Below are 20,384 nucleotides of genomic sequence, written 5' to 3'. Positions count from 1 at the left end.
TGCAGCGTGGGTTCTCACCGGGTTCTCCGGCTTCCTCCCACAGTCCAAAAACATGCTGAGGTTCATTGATAACTCTAAATTGTCCATAGGTGTGAATGAGTGGTGTTTGTCTGTATATGTAGCCCTGTGGTAGGCTGGCGACTTGCCCAGGGTGTCCCCTGCCTGTCGCCCGAGAGACAGCTGGGATAGGCTCCAGCCCCCCCGTGACCCTGCAAAGGATTCAGCGGTGTATAGATAATGGATGGATATGATGATGATGATGAATTTGTTGCCTGTTCCAGTCTTTATGAAAGAACTATAGCTTCAAATCTACCACACGGCCATGAGTATCTTCTCATCTAGCTCTCAGTGACAAAGCAGATAAGCATATTTCACAAAATGTCAAAATCTTCCTTTAAGATGATTGATCCATCACAGTGAACAATTAGTTGCCTTACACTGTTTCTGTGCAGAGGAATCACATTCAAAGCAGCTTTTTAAACAAATCCCAAAGCCAGGATGAATTAACACTGCAACTAGAGCGCACTTTCCAGCTGCGTCATGTCAGTATATTAGCAAAAGGAAAATCCATGAACGGTGGTGCTACGTTGCTCATATCAGTCCAGGTAACAATAATTCTCCTCAGCTTCTTACTTTCAGAAAAGTATATCAAGCTCCAGAAATATCACAGAGGGTTCAAACCTCAGGCCTGCCTGGCTACAGGCCTGTTTTTAATGCAACAAATTCACATTATCCTCTCCATGATATCCACATTTAATTATTTTTAGTGTTCTGGATCTGATGTTGAAGTCTCTGCTCGTTGATTTTCATAGAGTACTGAAATAAAAACCAATACGTCTACGACAGGAAATCAATCAAAGCTGTGTTCACTGGAAAATGGTCTGCAGTCATGTCAAGCGTTTGTAATTAATGGGCTGAAGCCGGCAAAACCACAAGTATGGTCCTGCACAGTGCTGAGCTGCTCATTGTGAGGCTTTTCTTCCAAAAGAACATGTTGAACAGTTGAGAGAACAAATATCCAAATGGGAAATCATTTCGAAACATGTTTTTACAGACATTGGCTGATAATCACATTGTTAAAATGGACTCTTTAACTTTAATGTCAAATGTCAGTGAGGTCACTGGATCATCGGATCTCCAAAAAATAAAAGCATACTGTCATTAGGTATTGTTCCGGGCCTTGCCAAATAGCTGCCACACAGACATGTTATGGTACAGCCTACTTCCTGTTTGAGGTGGGCGCTGTTCAATATGAGTGTTATGAAAAAAATGATATGAAATGCTCTAAAATTTATAATTGACTGTTTTTTTGTTTTGTTTTTTTTTTTCCTGAGAATGTATTCTATTATGAATGGGTGTGTGTGTGAGAGAGAGAGATTGTGCGAATGAATGTGTGTGCAGTGGGTGTTTCTGTGTGTGTGTGTGTGTGTGTGTGTGTGTGTGTGAGCGAGCAGTGAGTTTTCGTGCTGGGTGCCTGTGATAGAGAAAGACTGTGTATGTATGTACTTTAGTCCAATTTGTAGAGGAATAATTTTAACGTTTGTGTTAGTCGGTTGTACCCAAAGAGAGAAACTGTAACGCAGTGTTGTTCCATTGTTTGGTCCATGAAACTCCAGTACTGAACAAATTAAATAAAACAGTAGCAGAAAACAGACTCGACTTGTCTCCTTTGTTTGTCCATGCAGCGTCCCCCCCCCCATCCACAGAGACACAGGCAGAGAGGAGCCCTCGGAGCAGCCTGTATCTGCTCATTATATCTCTTATCTTTCCTCAGATGTGGCTCCGTGTGCCGTTAGACTCAACCGGCCTGAATCACGCTCCCGGAAAATTCAGCTGACAGCGCTAATACTGCCGTTATCTTCAAGCGACGCAATCTGTGCGGCAGATCTGGATGCTCCACAGGAACGCTCAGCATCATCCACACTGGGAGGATTTTTTTTCCCATTCCCATTCAGAGACGGGACTGCTCTACTGTCAGGATAGTCCTGCTGCTCGCTCGCCTGCATTATGACTGCTGCTTCAGTAGAAAGCTTCTGAAGTGAAGTGTAACTGCAGACCATGCAGCCTATGTTTGTTGTCTCATGTTAGCAGGATGCAGGTTCTCCACAAGGAGTAGCTGTTCAGTCATTGTCGGAAAAAAGCAATACTAGAACCCTTAAGGCATCAGTATGCTGTAAAGGAAGCGCTTGCTGGATCTTCTAATAGTCTGAAACAACTCCGGCCAGCAGAGGGCGCAAATAAATTAATTGCTACTTTTTAAGCATGTTTATACTTCAAATGAAGTTATATTCATGGCAAACTTACGTACTGGTTGCCGACCCAGCAACACATTCCGCAGGATCTTCTCAGTCGCTGAGTAAATGTAACAGTCTTCCACGTCGGAGTCAAAGCTTAGTGAACCAAACATTGCTCACGTGTCAGCAGAAGCCCTCAGCGGCTGCAGCCCCTCACAGGTAAATAATCACCAGCCGCCATGAATGAGGGTAACATCATGAACATCTTGGAGGGGAGGCTGGTCTGAAAACCGGTATTGTGTGTCGGCCTTCGCCCCACCTCTCAGTGCAACAGTTTGGAGCAGCTGTAAGCTAAGCGTTGTCAGACGTGGACCGATGATATGTATATTCTGGACCTGAGAGTGTTGAGATCAGGGTGGTGGATGGGTGTTCAATAGAGAGTCTGCAGCGTGTCACAGCCCCAGCTCACAACAGAGGAAGTGATGTCTGCTCCAGGAAATGAACATGTCACCTTACAAGCTTTAGTGATGCACCCATGTCCTCTTTCTTGCTTTTGTCTTTTTATGTGTGTGTCTATAAAGTTAAACATGATCATGAGTGTGAGTGTGTGAGTAGACAGCCTTTCACTCAAACAGTGGCAGTCTCCTTTAACGGTGGAGTTCGCAGACTTGTTTAGAATATGACTGTAACTTCTCAGCTGCTATGCTGCTGGTCATTAATCACATTTGACAGCCAGATCTGATATTCCCTATGTGATCTTTCCAGGACGTCCAATCAGCAGCCAGCATCTGCAGGCAAATGCGATTGTGCCAGATGCTGAGATTACTCGCCCTTCACTATCTTGCTGCCTTCCCTCCATCAGTCGTTGTGCTGAAAGTTCACTGGATGTGAAGTGATAAAGACAGAACATGGGCTGATGGGTGATAAAAATGTGACAAAACTACTGCAGTTTGGTGTAATTACCAGAATAGCGCAGTGCGGGTTATGATTTCTATGCCTGAGAAGGAAAAAAGACTGGAAGACACCGATGGTTGTGAATCGTGTCACAGTGCAGACATATTGACGGTACTGTGGCTGAACAGGATGTCAGTGGATAATGGATCATAAAGCCGAAGTACCACACAGAGCTAAAAGGAGTGAATATTTATGTGGTTTTTGATCTATATCATCAGAAAACGTTCATTGACAGTGTTTTTCATTTGTTTTCCAAAGAGTTTCCACTTTTACAACTACAGCATGATTTCATTTCGCAGTGCTTCTTGGACACAAAATCAGTTAATGCACGTAGCTTGAAAAGTCACATAAACCTTTATACGAAAAGTTCAAGTACTGAAGCCAACAGGTGTAAGTAGCATGACCGTCATAGGCTGCAGGGCTTTCTCGTACTGTGCTGTTCGCTAGAATAGTCTCCCTCTAAAGTCATTTAACTCATCTTTTCACCTTAACTTTCAATTAATTAATTACAATTCCTTCCAATCCTTCTTCTAAATGAGTTCTCTTGTCTCCCTTCCCCTCTGTGTGTCTGGTTTGTCTCTTCTTCCTCTGTGCAAGTGGTGTCCTCATCTTGTCATCCTTTGTGTGAATGGTGCACTTGTCTCTACTCCCTCGGTGTGAACGGTGTACTCGTCTCTTCTCCTTCAGTGTGAACGGTGTGCTCGTCTCTTCTCCTTCAGTGTGAACGGTGTACTTGTTTCTTCTCCCTCTCTGTGAGAGGTGTCCTCGTCTTTTCATTCTTTGTGTTAATGGTGTCTTTGTCTCCTCTCCTTCAGTGTGAATGCTGTACTTGTCTCTTCGTTCTCTGTGTGAACGGTGTTCTTGTGTCGTCTCAGGTGTGAATGCTGTACTTGTCTCTTCTTTCTCTTTGTGAACGGTGTTCTTGTCTCGTCTCCTTCGGTGTGAGTGGTGTCCTTGTGTCCGTTCCCTCTGTGTGATTGGTGTTCCCCTGTCTCTTCTCCCTTTGGGTGAAATGTATCCTTGAGTTTGATCTCTTGTGTGTTTGTTCAGTATGAACTACGGAGCAGGATTTGGGCAAGATCACTTTAGGTTTAACCCGGGGTTTTCAGGGATACAACAGCGGTTCACTACTTACCGGTTATGTGTCCGTAGTAACTTATGCTGCCCACCTAACCTGCAGTGGAGCAGGGAATGTTTGTCATTAGAGATCAACACATATAAAAGCACCACCTACTGGCCAACCAGTTCTCTTAGAAAATAGCATCACCATGTGTAGGTGATCAGGAGTAAGCCCTGGCTTTCCCTGATGGTTTTAGAGAGACATAGCTTTTGTATGCTGATAGCCTCCTACAACAGAGACTGATTGAAGCACTAAAGACCTGCGGTTGTTGTACATAAGAGTTGTACATAAGATTCAGAAAGTAAGCCTACTTGATCTTTTATCTTTTTTCTCCCAAGTACATTTGACGCCGCTGGAGGTGCAGCTGTAAAAATAAAGGTAAATTTGTCATACATGTCATAAGAATACATCTAAGCAAGCTAATGGAATACAAATGTAATATAGTCAGATGTACTCATGCCCTAATGATGGGGAAGTGATTTTATAAGTCTATTAACTTACACACTGACACAGTCGGCCATTTTTTGCCAGCTGTCCTTCCTGCATTTGGCAGCTGCGACTGTGTTGCTTTTAGCCTCGATTATGTGTTTAAACTCTTTGCGTTTGCTTAATATTATATTTTGCTCTTTACTTGTAAAATATGCTGCTCCTCCCTGTAATTTTGAGACCCTTTACTATGTTGGCAAGTGCAGAGATGAGCTAAAAATAAACAAGTCCTGACTCCTTCAGGTTCTTTGGTTGTTGCGTCATCGTTTCCATTTCTCCCCACTTTCTCAATGGGGATGTATAACAACAGACATGTGCAGCACACAGTGCAGCAGCATGTGTGAGATGCAGCACACATCTGCAAATTATTAAATGTGGCAGCCTTGAAGTTGCTTGACGTGTTCCCAGATCAATATTTTCTTCATATACGTCTGCAGTACATCCCACCAAATTACTGGAGCTATTAGCATTTCTTATTCTGTACAGACATCGCCCTGCAAGAGGGGATCTCTCCTCTGTTATTCCTTCCAGTTTTCCTATTAAAGATATATATTTTTTGTACAGATTGCAATGTGTTTTTGTGTGATTTGACTGTAGCATAAGCCATGGTTTTAATGCATATTGAATATATTTTGCTCATATACACAGACACTAACCCTTTAAAGAAACTGGTCCATCTGTCAGATGTTTGAATTGGAACAGAATATTTAGAGATAGGGCACTTTAACATATGTTTGAGATGCTTTTCTTGAAGGAATGAAGGCAGACTCACGTGACAGGCTACTGATGTCTTCTAGAACTGTAGAAACTTTGTCATTTTGCCCCTTTTTGACTTTACGTTTGTATAATCGTATCATCCCAGCAGTGCTGCACAGAGGGAGAAAGGTTCAGCAGGTGGAAACTCATTGAGGAGTTGACCATCTTTGTCCAGCAGATGGCGGACTCACTCCAACCTGAGCCTCTCACCTTTGAGCAGGGTGGCTACGGAGCCATGTGTTCGTGCTCCAGATTGGGGTCTATTTGTTTAACTCATTACAGCCTAAATCCCAGCCCAATTACCTGCGGATAAACAGGAGCAGAGGTGGTGATACGCCGTAACGCTGCAATTTGACTGATTATCCCTTACACAGCCAATCAATGCTGGGGAGTTTCATTTCAGCACAAGCACAAAGATTTAACAGACTGGAACCCGTCAAGGTTTATTAATAAAATACAATTTACTGCTCTGTTTGGGCTGAATACAAACCAAATGTCCTGATCAACAATAATAATAAATCACTCAAAAATATTCTGGCGAACAGGATAGAGGGGTGTCAAAGGTGAATGATGGGATAGAAAACGAGAGATGTGGTGGAAGGTGAGCACATTTCCTCAAAGTCCAGTTTTGAGGCAATTATTTTTTTTTGAGCTCTTGACTCCAGCTGAGATATTGTAGTTTCTACTCCTCCACATATAGCAGCATGGATTAATAGCTACTTTTCAGATCTTACACTAAAGTCACAAGATAAGCTTATAAATGTGATACACTGTCCAATCAGGCGCCTTGTCACATGTTCACCTCGAACAGGAAAATGCTGCTGATGATTCACTGCATCATGTTCTTAGAATGATTGTTTTTATGTTCGATACTTTAAGCACATTTTGCTGATAACACTTCATTACTCAAGTCGGATTGGTGAAGGAGCATTTTTACATTAAAGGAGTGGCACTTTTATTTAAGCAAATATGATTTCCACTGCTGGCAGAGAGGTGTGTTACACAGATAAGGGTAAGCTCTGGCACTGTGGGTAGCAGGTGGGCCCTTTATGTCTCCTGTCCTCCTGCTTGGAGCCCATTGTCTCATAATCTGTCTGTGGTCATATTTGTCCATTAACTCATTTTTTTTCTTAAATCAAGAATAAAAGTCTGTCGCTGAAATGAGATAATTCCACTTCCCCTCAGTCTCTCTCTTTAACATCTCTCTACCAGGGATTTGGAGAAATAAGCTTCAGGCTCAGTATCATAAAATGAGAGAGAAGAGGCAGATTCATGCTCTCACATCAAGAAAATGACGAATGAAGGAAAACAGTTGAATTTCTAAGTCAAAGTATATGACTCCTCTGGCAAACTGAACAATTGTAGGACTGAATGAAAGACTGAGCAACGTGTAAATATTGAAATTTTTGCAGCGCATCAAATCACAGTTCTGTTGGAGCTCCCTGCAGGGATATCACAGGGACGAGAGCTGAGACGATGAGTCCAACAATTGATGAGTCCATCCACAGCAAGATCATTTCATTATTTAAGTAAAATTAAAGCAACAATTAAAAAAATGTCCCTGGGTCCAGCTCCACGTGAACAGTAGGTAAATTTGTTGTATTTTATTCTCCATGATAGTAAACTGAACACCTCTTGCTGCCGTCTGAATATGTCAACATGGGCTGTAGGATATTATGATAATAACGTCTCTATTCTCTGAGATTTTACAACCAAACTGATTAATAGATTAACTGAGATTGGGATTAATGACCCTGAAATATTGTTAAAGAAAATTATTGTTATTTAGGCCTTTCTCAAGAACTAATCCACCAATCAGAGCCTGGCAATCCTTTATCGGCCACGTATGTTCACATGGAAGGAGATTGCTTGTCCTCAGTTGGCATTTAAGGCCACAGCTGCCACTGGGGTCACCAAGTGTTGACAGGGTTTAATTAGGAAGAACAGCAATACAAATGAGGGAAAATACATGAACTTAATCCATTTGAGAACTGTGCTGAAGTATCATTGAGAGGCACGTGTACTTGAGTGTTGAGTCTGTTGCTTTATCTGCTCCACTACATCTATTTTACTGCTGGACTATTTACTTTGAAGATCAAGGTTTTACACAAAATAACAAAATATACTGCTAATTCATGAAATATGGTGCAAAATCATAGATTAAATACACCAGAGGTACATAAAAACAGCTTCAGTGTAAATCACTGAACACACACACACACACACACACACACACACACACACACACACACACACACACACTTCACTATAACAGTATCTAATGAGTAGTGTGAGTGCTAATACTACAAGAAAAAAGTGAATGTGGGTCTTTTACTTGGTGACCAGCCTCGAAACAGCCTTTAATGCATCACGCTGGAAGATAAAAATGAACAGAAGACATGTTTGATCAGTGGTATGAACAGATGTAGTGGGAGCTTCTTCTTGGAGGCTGTTTTTTAGGGGTGGTGGGGTTGATAGAATAATGGACTCATGGCCTCAGTATGTCTGAAGTCATGGACCGGGAGCCTTCAGGAGCGCCGTGATTTGTGTCGCTGAGCTGTGTGGAGGCGCGCAGCAGCTCTGGGTCCTCCCTCCCTCCCTCCCTCCCTCCACCCATCACTCCTGATTGTAGAGCTCACCGGGAAATACGGTGGGCAGGACTGAGAGAGAGAGAGAGGAAACAGATTTCTCCGACGCTCCACCGGTGCACCACGGGGTGCGCATTCAAACTGACCAGCGCGCCTCAGTCACAGCGCAGACACCGTCCTCCCTCCGCATCCATCCGCCAGCAGCCTCCCCGCAGCTGACCGCAGGAGCCGGTAGGTGCATTCCTCTTCTGCGTGCATGTATGCAGCGCTGTCTCCTTAACGCATGCGAGACCGGAGCAGAGATTTGCATTGAACACGCGCGGCGCTGCGTCTTCCCGGGTTCATCACGGCTCTGGACTCGCGTGAATCTGTTGATTTTTCGGGGGGGCTTCCGTAGTCCGGCTTTTGATAAAGGCACGCGCTCACGTCCCCAAACACAAGGCTTTGCGCTGGCGCTCGCCGGAGCGCATTTTTTAAATGTTAGATCAGATTTGAGGAGCCGCGCATCCAAAAGGGCAAAGTGTCCGAGCGCAGCGCAGCCTGGAGAGGCTCCGGCAGCGCAGCATGAGGGACCGAGCGGCTCAAAAGTTTGATTAGAGTTGAGCTGAGCAGAGCGCGGACTGCGGGATCTCCTCACTGCGGGGAAACTTCTGTAAAATGCGCACGAAGCGGAGGATTGACTGGAACACATCAGTAAACCAGCCGAAAGGCTGCATGGAGTGAAGGTTTGCCAAATTCTGCCCGCGCACAGCTGTTTGAAACGTTACGTGTGCGTGAATTAAAGGTGAATGAGGCCACATTAACAGGTTAGTCAGCGGCTCAAGTGAATGGAGCAGTACAGAGAAAGATGTGAAATGTTTCTCATCTATTCTCATCACATATCCATATTTTTTCCCATCATATTTCACAGAGCTGCGGCTCCAAATCAGCCCAGCACACGCTCTTTCAGATCTGCAGGCTATGCATGAAAGTGTAATACTGCGCCACACTCAGATGCACTTTAATTTTCTGCGTGTGTCCGCATGTGGCCGAAAACGAGCCAGTGAGCGCAGAAGATTGGCACAAAGTGTGATGTGACGGAGAGGAGAGAGCATCAGTCAGACAGCCTCCTCTCTGCTGCTGCATTGATCAGCCCTACACCACACTGCTCTCTGCTGTGCTGCTGTCCTCAATGAACTGACTGCTGAGTGAGCGGAGGGCCCGGAGGATTCAGGGGGCCCCTAAGATGAACCCTCTGTGAGACCTGAGGGGCACTAACATCTCTGGATAAAGTGTAGTTTCTTGACCAACAGTGATCAGAGCCTACCGCCTGAAGTGTTGGCATGTTAATCTTAATCTTTCTATTTTTCATATTTTATTGCTGAGCCTTAATTAAAACCAATTCCTGACATGGAAAAATTTATTTTTTTTAATGCAACCATGGGTGCACATCTTTAGTCACCAATTAACTGAGTGTCTTGCAAAACCTGACACTGTAAATCTTGAGCTACAGTTTCCACTTGAGCACGACTTTAAAATGCTCCCAGCTGCACACCAGAGGAAAGCCTGAGCTGCACTGCACATCACAGGCAGCGCTCACCCTCACGCTCCACAAAAAATGCCTCTCCAAAAAAGCCGGTTCTATTGACCACTCCGCCGAGGATTTCACAGAACACTGCGAGATGATTGTTTGTGGCCAGGGGATATGTGTCGTAGGTCTGGAGAAAGTCCTGTGGATGTATTAAATGGACCACGCAGGCTGGAGAGCCTGGAAGCTCTTTGTCTTTTTTCATCTCTTACAAATAGAAATCCTTTCACGTGAAGACAGTGCCGCTCAGTAAATGTTAGCTGCTGGTTCAAGAAGGAGAAGTGTGCGTGGACTCGAGTGTTTTTCATTTTGCGAAGCGTGTTGAGGAGTGCTCTGTGAAATACAGCAGAATGTTAGGCCGACTCTCAAGAGCTAAAGCAGAAACGTAGGATTATAGGAAAACACTGAGATAATCAGACAGATAAAACTGTAAACGTGTCAGCATGCAGTCACCTTTGACCTCGGTGGTATACGTGTTTGCCACGTGCACCGTGCATAACCGGCTAATTCACCGAGGTCACGTCTCTTTTCACATCTTATGAGGATTCAAAATCGCGTAGAACCTCAGCCGTATTCTAACTGTTTCCTTTCCTCTTAGCACAAACGAACCAGGAAAAAGTGCTCATGCCTGTTTTCCGAGCGGGCACACTTTAAGTTGGTCCACTGTCATGGCCTCCTGGCTGCATCACACTGCCTCCCTGATCTCCCTCCAAGAATTCGGTGTCTTTTCGGTGTAGTTTTGATGTCATGAATAATATGACTGGGGAACATTTCCCCATGGATGGATTACTGAGGGGGTCTACAGGGCACATGCCCAGGGACTCAAGGGGTTCAGGCACCCTGCAACACAGATTCAAAACAACCACAAAGAGACACAGATTGACTAAGAGACAGAAAACAACCACAAAGAGACAGAAAACAACTACAAAGAGATGCAAAAGGAAAAGACACAAAGAGAGGCACAATTACTATAAAGAGACACAAAACGACTACAAAGAGATGCAAAGCAACCACGAAGAGACACAAAAAGACACAAAGAACTGAAAAAATACTACAAGGGGCACAAAGCAAACACAAAGAGATGAAAAATGGCTACAAAGAGACAGAAAACAACCACAAAGAGACAGAAAACAACCACAGGGAGATGAAAAAATTAGGATGTCTGGGTGTCTTACTCCGACGCACGTGGGTTTGGGGGGTCTTTTTACATCAACCTGTGGAATGATCCAAACAGGTGTTTTTGGAGCGTTCCACATCTTTCCCAGTCTTTAGTTGCTCCTGTCCCAACTAACATTAAAAAAAAATGAATGAAGCTGATGAGGTCAAACATTAAATGTTCTGTCTTCACCAGGTCTCAGCACTCATCCCACCAGCAGCACTGTGGCGCTTGGTGCCACATTCATCCTGACTCCAATTCTAGACCGTATCACTAACAGGCTGACCACACAGGACACGGTTTAGTTATGGGTTTCAGCTGTCGATCTCATACGCACCTGACAAACAGATGCGCTACAGTTTTTACTTGCACTTTCCACCGCTTTGGGTCAATTCTCCTCCTCCTTCAGTGCGTATTGCGCTGTGAATGCCGTCAAAATGCATCTGAGCCCACAGCAGTACTGTGGATGAACACAGTGAAAGAAGCATTTAAACACACTCAGCTAAGGTCTCAAATAAAGAATTGCTTTTGTATCTGCACTAAAACTCAGGTGAAGCATTGTTACAGAAAAACAGACTCTCAGGCCTGAGCTTCACAAACATCACTGACCCAAAGATGGACGGATCAGAGTGACTGTGAGGTGATGGCAGGGGAAGATCTTCCATTCATGAATCTCTTCTTGAATATTTGTCTCTCCTCATCCTTTTTTAAACTAGTGATCAAGAAAACAGTAAGGCAGCATCAGCGGCCCGCTCATTCTGTCCTTCATTTTAATGATTCATCAACAAAACTGGCTTTCGGCAAGTTGTGTAGCGGCATAATGTAACACAACAGGCACGGATCTTCAAATTGCACTTATTTTAAACTTTTGTTACACACGTTAAAAGGTAGATCTAGATGGATTTGATAACATGTTTGAAAGGATTTAGATTTAATAAAATGCTATCAAACCCCAGCTGTAGTCACAGATGACTCTGTTGGTATAGACGCTCACACTGGTCAAAGGGATGGAACTGAAGTCAGGAGGAACCAGATTAGGGCAGCGACGGGACAGAGGGTGCTCTTAAAGTTTGGGACCTGGAGATCCAGTCGTCCTGTGTCGCCTTCATGGTCTAGAACACTGCGTTTGGGCTCCTTGTGTTATAATCTCGCAGCATCTGCTAATGCATCTTTCTGTCTCACACTGGCAGCGTCACTGTCACATTCGCGACAACAGAAACACATTTAAATATGCATGTACAAGCCTGCGTACACATCCACCTGTGCGCACACGCAACACACACACACACGCACACACGTAATGTATGCGCTCCTGACACACATCCACAGAGCATGCTGGGATTTGCCCGTGACAAACAACCGCGGTGTGAAGTGCGAAGTGTGTATCTGTCACGTCAGTGTGCTGTGTGAGGTTGCAGTGAATGAGGAATTGTGATGGCGCGCCGACATCGCGCGGCGGTCCAGGCAGACTCTGCCAAAGCCGCCCGTCCCCAAATTATCACCTCCGTCTCCCATCAGCGCCGTCATCTCAGCACCTCTCAGCGGCTGCGCTCCCTCCCAGCAGTCGCCAGAGCCTCCGCAAATGAACCGCACAGCTGAATCCAATCTTAATGGGCGACACAGGCGCGCAGGCCTCACACACCAGGGACGGGACTGAAAGGGTTTTTATCAATTCTGTTTATTATTTCACGTCCCCTGAGCGAGCAAATCAAATGAAAAGAACATACTGGACGGAGCAGCGTATACAGGAAACAAGAAAGATTTAAAGAACATTTGTAAATAATAAATCACCGGAGCTCCAGACCTACAATTTACAGCCTGATTATCATTCCGCATATCATCCGTGTTTTATTTAGCCTCCTATTCAAGTGCTCACGCTGCCTGTGATGCTCTGCTAGATGTAAATATCTGCTTTAACCTGAGCTCACAGATGCATTTGCAGCAGCTACAGGGGACGCAGCACAGTCCTGTGATTTCATGGAATACATCTCCTACAAAGGGTCCTACAGTTTTTCTCCATATATTTAAAATGCTGCTTTTTAATGCTTGTATAAATAACACATAAAACATACCATTAAATGATTCTGTCAGTTTATTGGAATTTGTCTGTATAGTTTACAGCATGCCGCATAATGTCCTTCAGTCTGTCTTGTGTATGATTTTAACTTTCTTGTTTCATCCTGTTCCATTTGTTACACATTACATGTGTATTTACAATCAGACAACCATGCTGGCTTGGATTTAGGGATGCACTGATGTAGGACATTGGATCATTATCAGTGACAGTACTGACCTTATTAAGCTGACTGGGTGTTATTATTATTATTATTATTAATAATAAAATTAAACTATTTTTATTTTTATAGCACCTTTCATACAGGAAATGCAGCTCAAAGTGCTTTACAACACGTACTTACATTATAGAGTGAAAATAATATCAGGTATAGAAAATGAATGTAAAATAGGATGAATAAAAACTGCTAAATAATAACTGTACAGATAAGATAAAAAATAAGGGTGAAAACAGAATAAAGTGAAAGCATAAGATGGAAAATAAAACCCAGTGAACAATAATAATAAAAATAAAAAATAGAGTACATAGAATGCACAAAATCAATTCAAATACAACATTTTAAAGCAGCAGGGCTTAAGTGTGAGGCAAAGCACAAGAGTTTCAGACCTGTGAAGTTAATGTGAAGAGAGAAGTTTTTAGCTTTCTTTTGAAAATATTCAGCGAGCTGCTTCCCTGATATCTGTCGGCAGTGTGTTCCAGAGCTTTTGGGTGTAATGGACAAAGGCTGCAGCACCGATTTTCTTTCTCCTGTTGCTGGAAACCTCCAGCAGACCAGCAGCAGATGATCACAGCGTTCTTGAAGGCAAATAATAAACGAGGGAGTTAGCGTTGTAGCTCGGTCCCAGTCCATTCAGGGTTTTGTATATAAGGAGGAGGGCGTTAAAATCAACTCTGAGTGTAACAGGAAGGCAGTGCAGAGCAGCTGAAACTGGACTCATGTGCTCTCTCCTCTTGGTTCTTGGTTAACAGCCGAGCTGCAGAGTTTGAATGAGCTGAAGTCTCTCAGTGTTTGTTTTCTGGAGGCCGGTAAATAATGTGTTACAGTGATCGAGTCGACTTGAAATAAATGTATGAATCAGTTTTCAGCATATTTTTAAATTAAAAATGGTCGTACTTTAAGTTTCTATGGTGGAGAAGGTGGGTGATAGGGACGTAGCAAAAAAAAATTCTGGACCCTGTACACAGGGATTCTCTACGGGCCACTCCTCACATCCACAGGTATTCACGAGGACCCTGTGTGCTCAGGCTCCTCTTCCCGTCAGTCGGACACCTCTGTGCATGACATGCACTTTGTCACTGTCCCTGTAAACATCAGTGACAGCACCTTTACTCAGCTCCTGAATTTTAAATTCCACAACGCTGCCGTATTCATCAGTATTTGCAGGCTTCTCACTGCAGGACTGCTGTCGTTTCGTGTTCGCCTTTGTTCACGCGTTGCAGTGAACTAAAGGCGCTACACAAATAGTGACTTCCAGCTGGAGTTCAGAAGCGATGCATAGTGATGTCCTTATGCTACCTCACACACAACACTGATCCCAGGCGGTTCAGTGGAGGATACAGGCAGACGGAGAAACTCAGATTTAACAGAGGAGACAGAAAATAGCACTGGCGTTTGATTGGTGAGTTTAGGCAGCAGAACGGCGAGCTGTTTGGCTAAATGCTTTTATCCTGACGAAGGTCTACGGACTGAAACATTGAAGAATTCAAGAATTGAGTTTAACTGTGGAGTTTTTTGATTTACCTCAATTAGTTGATATTTAGACTGATGGTCAGATAAAACAAGACACTTGGTGATAACTTTGATGGACATGTTTCACTATTTGCTGGCTTGTGTTAGTGAATGACAATAATTGTGATTTGCAGCCTTACCCTGTCTGCCACGAGCAAACACCCTTTTAAAACCCAATAAATTAAATCACTGAAAAAATGGACAAACATTGAAAAAGAAATGGATGGTTTCATACCCAAATAATTATCAGGAAGCAGAATTTGTGTCAGAAAATTGATAGCTTGTGTTTCTCATGGTCCAAAACTGACAGGGCCCGGAGGCGCGAGGTTTCAGGACACAAATGCAAGACTCAGACACAATCAGCGAAGTTACAAAATAAAGAAGTAATTTGTTAACAAAAGGCGCTCAGGATAAATAACAACAGCACATACAATGTATGGCAACAAAGTACAAACGAAAGACGCTTATAATAATTTGGAAGGTAATTTTCAAAACTCAAAAAGGCTCAAATGGCTAGGAAACAAAGTAACAAATGAATCAAAGCTAGACTCGAAAAATACTTGTTCAACAATGACTTACTTACAAAAAAAACACAAAGCAATAACAGGAAGATAAGGATCAAGGAATGCTGGATAAATCACGGCTTGGTACAAAGACATGGCACGAAACAATCTGGCACAGGACAAAGGGAGACGCGGACTATATATACACGAGGTAACAATGAACAGGTAGAGACAATTAGGGCGGGGTAGACAATCAGACAGGCGGGAAACACACCGGGAAGTCAAGGGGCCTGAAACGAGAGGAGAGTTAGGTTTCACAATAAAACAGGAAGTGTAAGACAAGACATGACGCTCGTGAACAAAAACACAGATCTGACGAGACATGACAAAAACTCCAAAATATCCACTTTACAATGATAAACATTAAAAGAAATGCAATGCGTCTAATTTTGAGAAGCTGAAACCAGAAAATGTTTGGCTTAATAAATGACTTGTTTTTTCCACTTCTATGAATTCTCATCTTTACCACACACTCTTCATGTCTGCTGTGTTCCTCTCAGGTGCAGAGGAGCTGCAGAGAAGAAGAAGAAGAAGAGGAGGAGGTGATGTTCTCTCCTCAGCTCACTGTGAACTCAGCGAGGGTTTGAGTCTGTCAGGACGCCTCTCCCGAGGCCCGGGACCGTCCGCCCACTCCTCCGAAGCGAAAACAACAACTTCCTGACCCGACACCTCGCCGTCCTCCGCCCGTTCTCCTTCCACCCCCAGTGTCATGGCCTTCACCCTGTCGGAGATCATGGCGGCGAGGCGGCAGCAGTCGCAGGCTCAATCGCACACGCAGCGAGGCAGCAGGACAGCGGTGGAGGTGGACGAGTACAGCACCAACCCCACTCAGGCCTTTACCTTTTACAACATCAACCAGGGACGCTTCCAGCCGCCACACGTCCACATGTGAGTAGACCTTAGAGATGGGCAGGGGGGCTAATTAAGGCCATGTGGACATAAAGCACAGTCACTCTGATGGTGTCACCCATCTGATTTACATTTCTCTAATCATTTTCCTGTGCTTCCAACACAGAGTGAGATATTAGATTTGCTTGTCATAAGTTTTATTGTTCAGAAGATCAATTTAAGGAGGAGTTTACTGTCTAAAGAAATACACTTTTTTGCTTTCTTTCCTAAAGAAACATGACAAAATTCATATCAATACCCTTTTGTTAAGTAATGAGCTTGAGTCAGGACATGGTTAGCCTAGCTTAGCATAAAGACTGGGGGAAACAGCTAGCCTGGCTGTATCTAAAGTTCAAAAATACATCCAGCAACACCTCTAAAGCTTATTATATGTCATGCATTTAATCTGCACACAAACAGAAATGTAAAAATGCCAAAAACAACATTATTAATCTGCTCAGTATCTGCACAGCATCTCCGGCAATAGTGCTGGTTGCTAGATTTTGGCTTTGGTCTCCGTACACAGGTAAGACAGTACCAAACATGGCAACCTAGCTGTTATGAAAAGAGTGTTGTTGACCAAAAACGTGTTCCCACGTAACTCCTTCTAAAAAAAATGCAAAAAACCGAACTGTATCCTGCCAGTAAGTCAGCTTTAGAGGTGTTTGTTGGTGTATTCTTAAACTTTGGAGGGAGCCGAGCTCGCCGTTTCATCCAGTTTCCAGTCATTATGCTAAGATAATCCTAATCGCGTCCTGATTCCAGCTACATACTTAACATACAGACATGAGAGTGATGCCAATCCTCTCATCTAGCTCTCAGAAAGGAAGCAAACAAGCGTATTTCTCCAAATGTTGAAGCAGTCCTCTAAGTGAAGCGTCCTTTAAACCAGATGAGCCAGGTATAACAGGTATAAACAGGTATAAAAGAGTCAAACCTTTATATTGAAGTGTATTTTTTTAAGAAAAATTAAATAATGCCAGAAAAACTTTTTGAAAATGAATGCATGGCCTTCAGTGTGCCTCTGTTGTCTCGCCTACACTTTTAAAGCCAGTCAGGGAAAGTTTTGTAGCAGTTGCCAGTTGCGGCAGCTCTCTGTAGGATTTTTGGATTTGATGCCATGATGGTTATTTTGACTTATCGTCGTGACTTAGCCCAAAACATGACAATTTGAAACTTTCAATGTGTAAGTGCTCGAAAAGGCTTTGAGTGTGATTCCTAAAAATTAGTGTGAGCAGGACGTGAAATCTCTCAGATCACGAACCACGACCTCTGACCTCCCAGCCCGGGGAGAAACAAAATAGCCGACAGACTGCCAACCCCAAGAAGAACAAGCTGTAGTCATCTCAGATATATATCATACGTGAATTTCATATATTTTCTGCTCTGGTCCTGTTTTAATTTGCTGTGGCTGCTGTTTGCTGTTATGGCAAACTTCCTCTGTGCCTGCTGTTTTAAATTTCAACATCATCATGTCATTCTCACCACTCTACCAGTCACTTATTAATTACCTCTGCTTCCATGTTGCTGCTTTTTACGATCAGCGTTAAGCTGCTGTTAATGAAACTAAACACTTCCTGTATCCCAGAATCACCCCCCTCTTTACCTGCGCACCCACACTCTCAACCTGTGCCCCCTGTAGCAAGCTGTACTCTTCTGTTACTACAACACCACCAGCTAACAGCATGCTAGCTATCAACAACTAGCTAGAAACATGTCCAGCTAACTAGCGTGTTGCTATCACTGGCAACGTGCTGCTAAACACAGCCAAGCTATCTGCCTCAGCTACCATGTTGGGCTAACTAGCGTGCTAAACTGAGTAGCGTGCTGCCTCGGCCACCAACATTCAACAAACTCAATGAAATAACAGCAAGTAAAAGCAGATAAGTGAGTGAAAAGTATTTCTGTTGAGCAACAGTGTGGTTACATCTTTTGTACAGATGGAGTTAGCGATACGTAGCCTACAGCTGGTAGATATGGACATTATTTGCATATACTAATAGTATTGTATTTATAGTACATGTGCTTTGTCATTCTTAAATGTTCGTTACCTGACTTTTACTAACAAATGGCCTTTACTCGTTCATACAGGCCACAGCTTTAGGATTTTTATGGTAACTGACAGCTTGTCCGCCTTTTAAGCTTAAGTTCAGCTTTAGGTGTAGTGTTAACTTTAGTTGACTGTAGTTTAAGTAATCTGCTGAAGTAAATTTTTCGGAGAATTTAAGAATTTTCCCTGAACTTTCATTACTTTTGTGACTCATGCTTCTTGTAGCTGTCCTACATGCATGCGTGTCTCCTTTCCCGCTTCCCCTCGTCTCGTCGTCTCTCTTGTGGTGGGGTGAAGAGGAGGAGGAGGAGGAGCTGGGTGTTATCGTACCTGGAGGAGAGCTCACTAAAGTGGGCCACGGTTATTCACCAGCTCCCCTCTTCCCCCTGGAGACGTCACGGATCTGCACGCTCGCCAGAAATCCCACCGGACTCTGCTCTTCTTCTATATCTGCGCTTTATTCTTTTTCTATCTCCACACATTTCTCTTTCTGTCTCTCTCGGCGCCACGCTTTTGTTGTGGCCTCTCGCTCTCGCTGTGTCTCTTGTTTCCTCCTCTGCTTCAGTCTGTGGGGATGATTTTGTGCTGGATACTAATTCAAACTTCTTTTATTGTCAGCCTCTTACCACAGAGACTTTGCATACGGCGCTACGCCTCTTTTGTTCTTTATTGTTTAAGAGCACCAACAGCCGCAGTGACCCCTTTTCCCTTCCTCTCTCCCTTAACTTTCCTCCACTTTATTGTCTTCTGTTCTTCAGGGTGGACCCGATGCCCCACGACACGCCCAAGCCGCCAGGCTACACCCGCTTCGTGTGCATCTCGGACACTCACTCCCGCACCGACAGCATCCAGATGCCGTACGGGGACGTGTTCATCCACGCCGGAGACTTCACTGAGCTGGGACTGCCCTCTGAGGTCAAGAAGTTCAACGACTGGCTGGGTCAGTATCTCTGAGAGTTGTGGCTCTGGATCCAGAGGGGCCTGTTTTCTGTAACTGGGTCCTCTTGTGACGATCTATTAATGCAGCCGGGGTCAGTGCCAGGCTAAATTTACTCACTCTGGGTGCTATGCTGAAAGTTTTTAAGAAAACTTTGAAGGTTTTTTTTGAAGTTGCAGGATCTCGGAGCTACAATAAGCTTTTTTTCATACTGTTTTTACTGTCATTTAAAGGACCATACCAGAGGTTTTACACACTTTAGAACACTGACTGTGAATTCAACAGCTACTTTACTGTTGAACCTTTTCCCAAGTATGCCATACATTTTTAAATTGATTTCCTCGCTCACTGAAAAGAATTTCGTCTTTTCTTCCTTTCTGGTGAGTTCAAGGACTCTCTGAGAACATCAGGAATTTGTATTGACTTCTGCACAGCATTTTTTTAAACAAAAGAAGCAGCCAGATTTCAGTCTGCTTATTGTTTGTCTTCTGTTTTCAATTTTCTGACAACAGGGCTCATGAATGCAGCGCTCTGTGGCCGCTGATTCTCAAATCCTTGAGGAGTTCCTTGAACACACCACAAAGGAGGGTTTTTAAAATGTTTTCTGCTCATAACTGCACTTCCAGACAATGATAACTTTGACAAAAGGAAGCAGTTGACTGAATGTTTATTGTGATGGACAGGAAGTCTATGCAAGTTGATTTCCATAGCTTACTGACACGAATTGAAACCAAAGGCTGGAGAGAGGAAAAAAATCAAACAGAAAAACTTATGCTGCGCTGTGGGAAACGGACCACAGTAATGTAAAGACGGCCTATATGTGATTTGTGCTAAACATGCAAAACCGGAGTGTGGCCCTTTCAGTGTGATGTGGTGTCGTGTGAGTCTGGTTTGTGTTACACCCCTCTCAGCTTTGACAGGGACTGCAGAGTCGTGCCTGTTCATATCTGTGTAGTTTAACACCGACAGCCCCCTTTTCTCAGGAAACAGCAGGAACAAACCGCTGAAACAAGCCAGGCAAGTAAAGTTCATTCTTCAGGATGGAGTGGACGATCCTCACTAAATGTAGATTATTTACACTAAATTATTGATTTTCATTAAATCAAACCCCATTTTTGACACAATTTTTCAGCAACAGCCAGTTAATACGTTTATACTTTCTAAATAGCCCTGTTCAGGTTGCCAAATAAGCATGTCTGAGAGAGTCCCTGTGATGTAAATGACATCATACGTCCATATCTGGAAAGGTCTGTGCACGGGCTGGACCCTTGTTCCGCATGTG

The 20,384-nt window shown here is 43.7% G+C and overlaps 1 protein-coding gene across 1 annotated transcript in view; it reads left to right on the top strand.

Annotated features, from left to right (window-relative positions):
* Positions 1 to 15,936: 15,936 nt before the first annotated feature.
* The window catches only part of mpped1 (metallophosphoesterase domain containing 1), a 63,999-nt gene continuing 59,551 nt past the window's right edge, over positions 15,937 to 20,384 (top strand). Inside the window, exons 1-2 of the mRNA XM_041964307.1 lie at positions 15,937 to 16,115; positions 18,924 to 19,105. Coding sequence (XP_041820241.1) covers positions 15,937 to 16,115; positions 18,924 to 19,105 — 361 coding nt within the window. The remainder of the gene's footprint in view (positions 16,116 to 18,923; positions 19,106 to 20,384) is intronic.

This window comes from Chelmon rostratus, chromosome 22, assembly GCF_017976325.1.
Source record: "Chelmon rostratus isolate fCheRos1 chromosome 22, fCheRos1.pri, whole genome shotgun sequence".
In the NCBI taxonomy this organism is placed as follows: domain Eukaryota; kingdom Metazoa; phylum Chordata; class Actinopteri; order Chaetodontiformes; family Chaetodontidae; genus Chelmon; species Chelmon rostratus.
This window is presented reverse-complemented; position numbering and strand designations above follow the sequence as displayed.